Genomic DNA, 10,015 nt, shown 5'->3' with positions numbered 1-10,015 from the left:
GCTCAAAGGAAGGATGGCAAAGAGTAAGGCCAGCAGAGCCCATGACCCTGCCTAAAGGTGGATCAGGATCCATCATGAGTCAACAGGCGTGTGAGCCACAAACAATAGCAGCGTTTAAAACTGCAAATGGCCCGACAACCTTCACGGAGCCAGCACTCTCTTACTTCACATAACCCAAATTTAACTGCTGCTGACCTTTTTACGGCTGATGAATTGTGGAGTTCCACAACAAACCTTGCTTGGCCAGGCAAGTCTCTATTGTCTGATACAAAGCAACAAAACACTGGCAGGAGACAATGGAGGGTCACTGTAGAGGGCTTGAAATAATCATAACAATGACAGCTCCCATATTTATAGTTGCAAAGAGACTCCCAACTGCAGCGTCTAAGTGCTTTGTTATTAACAGGAAGAGCTGCTCCCCGTGAAGAATAAACAGCACTTCTCTTTACTGAGTGAGTCATGGTAGCAGGTTTCACTGTTTCCTTCACTGTGGTTGATACCAGTAAGGCTATAAATGTCTACTAAAACCTCAATTACAGTCCAGACACTAAATGTAGCCTAATGAAAGCTTAAAGTGTAGCTTAAAGAAAGAAAGAGAAAGAAAGAAAAAGAAAAAAAGCTGAGGAAGTGTGAACACTAAGGTTTACCATAAGTGTAAGAAAATTGAAAATTGAAAGAGTTAGGTAGAAAATTCCTTTCTAAGCATCAGTAGCCAGACTGAGATCATTGGGTCATCTAGCATCTGCAGAGCTCTTCCTGAGTGAAACTGGGGGGACGCAGAAAGCAGGCCACAAAAACAGGCTCCGTGACAGGCAGGCAAAAGGGGAACAGAGATTATTGCAGATAACAGTGTCAATATTTCATCATGGGTGATGGTAAAAACTGAGGCCCGAGGTGTGCAGACAATCTCCCAAAAAGACTAAATGAAAGGTCTTTTGTGCATCATTTGATAAGAGGGGAAGTTACTTGATTGTCTGCTATCAGGTCACCAGGATGAGCAGGAAGAAAATCAATAAAGCACTTCAGATTAGACATCCAGACAATGCCACCTCACTGTGCATTTGAGTAGATACTGAAATATAGGATGTAGCACCTTTTTTTATGTGTTCCGTAGTTTACAGCTAAACAGGAAATTGTATATCATTGTGTGTAGGGCTACCTCAGTTCCACTGATTGCTGTACTCTGCTCACACGCGAGCGTTGTGGTTTTGCCTGTTCTTGTTACAAAAACAGCGAGGTGTATTTTCACTTCAGGAAATGAGGCCAAAACATAGCACACTTCTCTTCTGAAGTGGAGTTGTGTCATCAAACTGATTAAAAATGAAAGTTGCATTTCTACTGCGACCCCACAACCCCGCCGTCAACCCTCAGTGTGTTAGTGCGGAGCAGTTCATTCAAACAGAAATGTATTTTTGACCCATTTATAGCCATTGAGATACAACAGACACAACTTCACATCCTTCCTGCAAGAGGAAGCCCCTGTTCATCTGCTTGTTTGGCTCTATATTTTCTGAAGAGCAGCTTCATAAAATTGTTCCGTCAGGATTTTTTTTTTTTCAGCCAGTCTTGCATTCTTGACCCAACAGTCAAAGGGGGTGGACAAAATAACAGGAGCATCTGCACAATTTCATGCAAACCAACAGTCCTGCAATAAATCCTTTAGCTTATAACATTTTGTTTAATATTTGTTGAGACTTTATTAGAGAGGTTGTTGTTTTATTAAATTGCAATTTAGTGTGAAGTGTGAGATGCTGTTTTTTTTGGACAGAATTTGTATAGATTTATCAAAGGTTACCCTTTTATGATATACTCATGGCCATGTTTCTAAAAGCATAAAAGAATAAAGACAAACAAAGGCCCAGAAGAGAGGCAATGATTATATGGCTCGCTATGGCCTCATTTCCTGGCATGCTATATTAATGGGACTGAGAATAATAGAATCAGAATAATCTAATAATAAGAAAGAAGGGGAACGAAAAAAAAATTAAGAATTAATAAGGAAACTGGAAGAAAGTATACAAAAAGGCTAAATATAAACTGTATTGTAAGTTGTGTTATTTTTACAACCCCCTGTACATCAGCTGTACATGTTGCTGTCGCCTGCTTGCACAGGGGTATTCATTCTAGGACAAGTATTAGGACAGTCTTTTAAAGCTGACATTACATTTATACCGAGCTCTATGGAACAGTCATACCTGGAATTAGGGCTGGGTTTAAAGGTTTTGAGACTGGCGCCGATAGTTTGGGGAATATAAACACTTACTTGATAGTTTTTGATACATAAGGCTATGTCCAGATTTTAGCTGATACTCAAACAATGCTAAGATTGAATAAATGAAACCCCATACAAGAGCAGTTACAGCCCTTGACAACACAACCCTTACCATTCATGCATCACAGACTCAGTTAACATTCGATGCTGAGCTGTAAAGATGCTGTCTGGTTTGTCATGGACACTGATGGGAGACCCTCCTATCTGCAGGACACACAGCATGGTGGCATAGTAGCTCTGCTATATTACACCCCTTTTCCTGTATCTTTGCTAAACATAGACATCTTTGGAGGTATAAGAGGAAACATAGTAAGAATAAAAAAGCAGGGGGCTGGAGGTTGAGCCCTGGAGGGGGATTCAGTGTGACTTCAAGATAAGGGGCAAGCTGCAGTCCCGGGCTTCCTCAATAAAACACAGTACGGGCAGATATCTGGTCATATAGCAGAGTCCTCCTGTCAGCCAATGGGAGACTTCAGTCACTGGAAGAACTTTGGCAGCAGGATAATCCATCCCTGGTGTGACTGTTGGTGAATCAGCAAGGGTCTGTAGTATCTATATCCTGTTGAGCCCAAACAGTCATGGGCGAGGCTTGGCTATTGTCTGCTTTTATACTGTACTGTCGTGTTTCTAATTTGCCAAAGCAAAGAGACTACAAGACTGTACTTGTTCCCTTGCATCAAATGTCTTTATAAGTAGTTTACTAAGTACTAAGTAGCTTAGTTATATATAAGTTATAAGTTTTTAAGTCCCTTAAATTCACATATACAGAAGGCAGGGCGAGCATTCTCAGATCGATCTGCCTACATCCGATTAATATCAAAAGGATTTCAACAAAGCTTGGATTATATCTGAACCAGAATCTACAGATGGCCGACATTTTAAGGGAAATTCCTTCTCCCATAAGTGTTCAACTGATTTACATAATATCAAACCATATCAATGTCCCCTCGTGTTCTGTATGACAGTATCTGCATTTAACATATTTCACCAGTCATTCAGGTTTTTCCTTTGTCACCCATCTGTAGCTTTTCTCACTCCTACCCACAAAATGGTTCACACCAGTGATTTCAACTCCACCTAGTGGTACATAATCAACACTTAATGTCGGAAACGCCATCACCTCTCTGTGTCTGCACTGTTGTGGTCACAGCAAATTCAAAATAACACAACAGCCAAAGGGTCCAGATGTATGGTTTGTTAGTGTCTGGCCAAGATAATAAAATACAAAGAATTCCAATGAGTGAACATGTTTAGTCTACTTTTGATATTGCAGAGGAAACAGACATCAAAAGGTACAGGCGAGCTCAAAATGGTGTGACCCCATGGAGACCCAGCTGCTCTGAGTCTAATATTTCCCCAACAAGCCAAACAGAAGCTTCCAGACGGCTTCAATCTACTGGGAATGTTATCATTGGTAACCTGAACAGTACAGAGCAGATGTTCAAATCAAACGAGAGAGAGCACGCACACACTCACGCACGCACACACACGCGTGCGCACACACTCACGCACGCACACACACGTGCGCACACACACGTGCGCACACACACGCGTGCGCACACACATGTACACACACATATACAGACACATATAGACACACATATACACACACATCTCCATGTAAAAATGTTTTATGACAAGTTGAACAATATTCAATTCAATTTTAGTGTTTTGTTTCTGAGCTTAAAACATACATTATAAAAATCTTTGCATGAGCTTAACTGTTTTTGTAAACATGTACAGAACCTGCTATAAAAATTGTTCATATTATTCATAACACATGGTCTCATATCAAGTGAAATGATTTTGGCATATGCAAACAGGGTTTTTAGTGAATGTAAACATTAACAATGACTGCCTCTGTAGGCTCAGGAGGAAGGAGGCTTTAGTGTTCCGAAAACATTTTCTCAACTTCATCTATCCAGTCACATGGAGATTCTTCCTCAAAGTCTCTGTGAAGAGAGAACAAACGGTATAACACATGTAAACTTTGTTTTCATTTCAGAGGTCACATAAAATATACATTCGACAGACAACAGACAGCGCTCACTTTACACAGTAACAGTTAATGTGAATGAGGTCTATTTTGCCAGGTGCTTCGATTTCTGTTGTTCCATTATTTGCTGCCCACACTCTGCTTAGCAAGCTCAAAAATGTTTTTATCACATATTTTATTTTGAAAAAATCGAAAAGCAAAACTGACCTATAAGTATCATTATTGATCTTATACACATTTAGTCAAAACCAACACATTAGCCCTTAGCATTTTTACAATGCTGACGTTCTTTAAAATTCTATTAGCACAGCTGAATAAAACCAGAAACCTACAGGTATTTTCCTTTGTGTCCTGCTGATGTACTGTATGTCCAGTCCGACTGGATCAAGCATCCTCATCCTTAGTAATATCATGTTAAATTACAGATATAAATCGAGGTTACTTACGTGTCCTCGTCGTCAGAGCGTGGCTGCAGTCGGTCCTCATCTACAGCCACTTCAAGCTCAGGACCGTCTGTGTCGTCACCCTGGGAGAGGGGTCCCACCAGGGGGTCATCACCTGAAAACCGAGGCCACATATTCCCATCAACCACGAGAAAGGTTGCTTTATTAAAATAATATGTATTTAGATATCAACAGACCTCCTCTGTTTATTAAAAAGGTGCTGGAGGCTCTGCTAAGTCTGGCCTTCTCCAACAGACTCAGAAGTCTCTCGGGGGGATCCCTGTCCCATCGTTTCCTCTGCCTGCTGTCCTCTGGCTCCTCTGACACACCTGTAAAAGCAGGAGTACAGCTGATACACTCGGATACTGTATCTCCTTCTGCAAACTTAAATTTTGTACAAATGAGGAAGTGAAAACGCTGCTATTGGTATCACACATCTATGAGCAGAACCTGTGAGGGTGTGGTTGGTTGATGCCATGCTGTCAGACGAGATGAGGGTGGCATTTGCCAACATCTTCATAACGGTGTCTGATGGCTCAGCGGCCCAGTGCTTTCGAGAACCCGGCTCTCTGCTTTCACAGTGGGCTTCTGGTAACTCCACACCTGAGGTCAAATGTAATTTAGGATTATTTTTTTGTTATATTTCTTGTTTTCAAAAAGATCCTGGCAAGAAATGAAACTTCACACACACAAACCCCCGAATAGCAGGCAGAGAAAAAGCACAAAAAAATAATAATCAAAACAAGGTAAATGTAAAGGATTTTGGAAGCAATGTTCTGCCAGGGGAATGAAGAGTTGCTCACGATCATAAAAAATTGTTTCAGTTGCAAAAATAATGGATTATTCATTATTATGCTTGCTTTTAGTGCTACTTCCTACTTCCTTTACTTTTCTTTGTTTTGGGCTTGGCTGTGTTGAGTGGGTATAGCTGAGTCCTTTCAGAATTGTGCTTTACAGAGTTTGAAGGAATGGAAAAACATAATATAGCACACATAAGGCAGTGTTGATGTCTTTACTGACAACAACATTTATGTTCCTACCAGTTTTTCACAAAAAGTGATGTGTTTCTCCCAGAGTTGCAGTAGTATATCCTTTTTTATTACTACACTGTTAACTTGGACTTTACCTTCAAATGTTGATGTTTTTATTAAACTCTTCTCTCCCAGAAGATTAGCCACCTTCTTTCCCTCTCCTCTGTTCCATCGACCCGTACGCCTCCCCTGTTCCTCCGTCTCTATTGCCTGTAAAAGATTCAAAGCGGCGCAGTAAATCAAACGCATAACACGAGCTCCTCGGCCATCTGAACTAACAGCAGCTTGTCAAAGGTCAGATTCCGCATAGGGTCACCACAGCTGGGGAAGTTGTGTAAGAGTTTAAATTCTCACTTCGACACCATGTTGTGACAGTATGTCGTTATGATGGATGGGCAGCCATAAAATCACTTCAGGTTCCACTGCTTGAGTGACTGTCACCAAGCAGGAAGCTGCAGGTGCTGACTGTGCTTTTTACCTGGGAGGGCAGATGTGTGCGCAGGAGTCTGGAAACCCGGTGAGAGGTCAGGATGGTGTGCAGGGACGGCCTGTCTTTTGGGTTTGTCTTAAACATCTGCTTGACCAAGTACTGCAGCTCGTAGGGCAGGTGACCGGGGAGGGGAGGGTACGCACCCCGACACACCTTAAGAATCAGGCTCTTCCAGCTGGATGCCTGGAACTGCGCACAAGAATGAGGTGTGAGGATCGCCGGGACAAGAAACCACACGGCAACATCTGAGCCACAAAAAAATACACAGCGGATAATCTAACTCAGCTGAAGAAACTGGGCCTCCAGCGTTCCACAACAACGCTTTGCAGCATCTCACTGTGCAGTAAGATAACAGCAGGACTATCTGATACAATTATTCACTGACAATATTTGGAGAGAGGCCCACAGTCAAACTCCTGGTACATGGAGAGTGGCGGGAGGGGACATACCGGGTGTCGCAGGGTGCAGAGCTCGTAGAGAACGCAGCCCAGAGACCACACATCACTGCAGGACAAATACACAAAGGGACGGTTATTCATTCACACTAGACATTCGTCATGTACTGGCACAGTCACGAAAACACAGGACTGGTTAACCCATGCATGAGTTACATAATCGCTGCTGAGCTGAGAAACACAGCAGAGCAGAGAACACAGACTGTTTTGAAAACTCTTATTGACACATCCGAGACTGTCTTATGAAAAGCTCACAGGCTATGTTGATGGAAAATCAAGCCTGGAAGGGAAACTCCAAGCGAACATGGACAAGATTATGGGATTTGTTTGTAGTTAATTGAAGTCTATCTGTTGTCTGTTTGGTCAATTACAGTAAAGTCTTGGATATTAGAGTTTCCCTTTAAAGTACTAATTAGGGGATTACATTTACTGTATGCACACTGGTCTGGAGTAACATCCTGCTGTAATGCGAAATTTCTCTCATGAGCAAAAATATTTAATTTTTTTTGTACATATGATAAAGCCATCCAAGGGTTCATTTATGCACATAACATTATGTGCGAATGATGTAAACATTTCAAACATCTTGCACAGAAGGTATGCTGTTCATGCTCTGTATGTTGTACCAGCAGTTGTGATTTGATACTGTATCGATGTAATGTGATGTTTTTATTGGATCTGGTGAGACCAAAGGTAATTTTCCGGCCTTGGCTGGACAGTGAAGTTGTATTCTATTTGCTTCTTCTATTCTATAACTCATAAACATACGTATAGTGAATACAAATATACTGACAGGTATAGTCTTCCCCAATGCACCAACCCAGGCCTGAACACTGTCTGTATGTGTAAATGTATTCATATATTAGCTTCTTTATGTTCTCCTATGTTGTTCTTCTCTGTTTGGGGGAATACACTCTTTGCTATAGACAATTAATACTTCCTTTTTCAATAACCCAGTTTCCTCACATTGGTCTTCCATCATTACGGTTTCATTTTATTTTGGTTTCATTTGCAGCATGTGCAATGGAGGAACCAGTCGAAACAAACGTGGTAACATACCTTTTATTGTTGTATGGCTTGTTGTCCCAGATTTCTGGAGCCACATAATATGGTGTCCCAACGTATGTGTGAGCGTAGGCCTTTGAGCTGCAACAAAATTACAAAAATTAGTCAAAGTTCAAATGTAACAGCAGGAAATAAAGCACGGAACTTAAAAAAAGGCAAACTATAAAATTGCTTCCATTCTTTTCCTGTACCTATTCAGAATACACGCTGAGCCAAAGTCCCCGAGCTTGACTGTCCCATTATCTGTCAGGAAAATGTTCTGGGACAGGAAATGAAAGAGAAGTGATGACTTAACACGAAGCCAAAACAAGACCAGCCACCCATAGCAAAATGATGATATTATGCATTTAGGGGCGATAATGTTGCGATCTTATCTCGATCAGCAATTTCATCATTGTTCATTTCACAGTGCTCACACTGATGAGATTCTATCAACATGCATCCAACCAGTAAACTAAATGATCTACTTCTTGTTCTGATTCAGAGAACAAACAAAGAAAATCTGATCTCCCCCACGAGTTCATAATGTCTGCTCCACGTATGACAATAAATGTAATTGTTTTTATTGACATAAAATGAAAACCTATTAACCTGTAATGTAATTATTAACTATAATGTCTAGAGACTACTGTACCTTGGACTTCAAATCTCTGTGCAAAACCCGTTTATCATGGATATGGTGTGCGGCGGCACACATTTGAGCAAACCACCTCAGGATCTAGTAAAGAAACAAGACTCCAGTGAAACCAAATTGAAAAACGGTAACAAAACAGTAACAGCAACAGCAAAGTAAAGTGTGAGAACAGTTGAGGCCTACCTCATCAACACAGAACTGAGTAGTTTTCTGCTGCCGGATCCTCTGGAGCAGGTCTCCTCCACTGCAGTACTCCATAACAATACACAGGAGGTCATCAGCTGAACAAACAAACAATCACAATGCCTATTCTGCAATCCAAACAATAATAATTGTATGTCACAAGAGTCCAAAAGGTCTTAATATGTGTGTGAATACCTTCGAATGCCTCCCTGAAGGCCACAATATTAGGATGTTTCATTCTGGACAGCAGGGCGGCTTCTCTCCTCGAATTCTCCAATTTGGACTGATTCTATAAAAATGCAAATACAAGCATGAATGCATTCATTACTATGCAAAACAAACAGCCTCCTCGTGTCTGCGTAGGCAACAACCTGGTAGGTTATCAGCGCAGAGCAAATAACATTTCCATATCCAACCCCCAGGCTATAACATAACAGTCTGAGTTCAAATATAGTGTGCAGCAGTGTAGTTCACAGAGTGGTGCAAATCCAACATATCTTTAATTCACTATTTTATGATTGATTTTACTAGAAATACTTGCTGCACTGGGAGGATCCAGTTCAGGTTACCTGTTCCAGCACTCAGGTGAGCATAGAGACACAGTATGTAACAGTACATCACCATCTTTGTTCGCAGATACCTTTGGCAGCTGGATTTCCTTCACCACATACTCCCTGTGGCTGCTTTTACACCGGACTAACAGAGCCCGACCGAAAGAGCCTTCACCGATCACTTTCTGGAGCGAGTATCTCTCCATAGAGCTGCTTTAACTAACAAACAAACACACACAGACCACAAAGGATGGGAACCAATGTAGCTACAGCGGACTGGGCCGACGCATGCGCAGACTTTACAGCAATATTGTCTTCTTTGAGTCTTTTAAGTGCTCACATTGAGACATTTACGTGCAGTAAAAGTCTAAGGCACTAGATAAAAGTCTACCTGGACTCTGTCGCTGTTTTGTTTGGCCGCTACTTCCTTATTATTGTGTGACGTAGGTCGAGTCACAGGTACTGCGCAGCGTCACCGCTAGATGGCGGTAGATCATAATCTCTGAATCCTAGATTGAGCTTTTTAAATTTCCCATAACGACCGCCTTTTCAATCCATTGTGTAATATTAAAGTGTAGGTTTTGTTCATAATGTTTCTGCTTTTTTTCTTTCGTGCCTTCAGAGTCAAACTGTATCTGCCTGCCGGTTCATGGGAAGGTGACAAAGGTGTATTGATGGAAAAGTAATGGAGCAGTGACACCGGTGTGGAGAAGAAATGTTTCCTTTCATGCCTCTACACAAAGAAATATAAAAAGAAGTTTCTCAAATGATTGTTTAGGCCACGTGATTTGTCAGAGACCCCACGTGACTGCTTTACAAGAGCCCGGATAGCTCAGTCGGTAGAGCATCAGACTTTTAATCTGAGGGTCCAGGGTTCAAGTCCCTGTTCAGGCGA

General features: G+C 41.5%; 1 protein-coding gene and 1 non-coding gene across 3 annotated transcripts; one reads left to right on the top strand and one right to left on the bottom strand.

The window, feature by feature from the left end:
- Positions 1-3,919: 3,919 nt before the first annotated feature.
- Positions 3,920-9,579, bottom strand: nek3 (NIMA related kinase 3). Of its 2 annotated transcripts, none has more exons than XM_035679428.1 (14): positions 9,512-9,579; positions 9,210-9,330; positions 8,765-8,858; positions 8,570-8,667; positions 8,387-8,470; positions 7,944-8,011; positions 7,747-7,833; positions 6,682-6,736; positions 6,221-6,421; positions 5,838-5,952; positions 5,162-5,314; positions 4,909-5,040; positions 4,715-4,826; positions 3,920-4,224 (listed from the first exon to the last, which is right to left on the bottom strand). In XM_035679428.1, exons 2-14 carry the CDS (start codon positions 9,324-9,326, stop codon positions 4,158-4,160), a joined length of 1,383 nt encoding a protein of 460 aa, XP_035535321.1. In that variant the 5' UTR covers positions 9,327-9,330; positions 9,512-9,579; the 3' UTR covers positions 3,920-4,157. The 2 variants fall into 2 exon arrangements, with proteins under 2 accessions (XP_035535321.1, XP_035535322.1); XM_035679429.1 differs by having other exon boundaries at positions 9,210-9,333; positions 9,512-9,559.
- Positions 9,580-9,941: 362 nt separating this feature from the next.
- On the top strand, positions 9,942-10,014 carry trnak-uuu. The gene has a single exon. It is a non-coding gene; the product is annotated as a tRNA-Lys (tRNA).
- Position 10,015: the final 1 nt, after the last annotated feature.

This window comes from Morone saxatilis, unplaced genomic scaffold (genome assembly GCF_004916995.1).
Source record: "Morone saxatilis isolate NCDOM2014 unplaced genomic scaffold, NCSU_SB_2.0 Contig8, whole genome shotgun sequence".
NCBI classification, from domain to species: Eukaryota; Metazoa; Chordata; class Actinopteri; family Moronidae; genus Morone; species Morone saxatilis.
This window is presented reverse-complemented; position numbering and strand designations above follow the sequence as displayed.

What these genes read in the sequence shown, in the direction of transcription:
- nek3 (XM_035679428.1), bottom strand. Translation starts at nt 9,326, where the DNA reads ATGGAGAGATACTCGCTCCAGAAAGTGATCGGTGAAGGCTCTTTCGGT. An exon ending in CTTCAGGGAGGCATTCGAAG is followed by an intron (nt 8,668 to 8,764) that starts GTATTCACACAC and finishes TTGTTTGTTCAG; the next exon opens with CTGATGACCTCCTGTGTATT. An exon ending in CGCTCTGACGACGAGGACAC is followed by an intron (nt 4,225 to 4,714) that starts GTAAGTAACCTC and finishes CTCTCTTCACAG; the next exon opens with AGACTTTGAGGAAGAATCTC.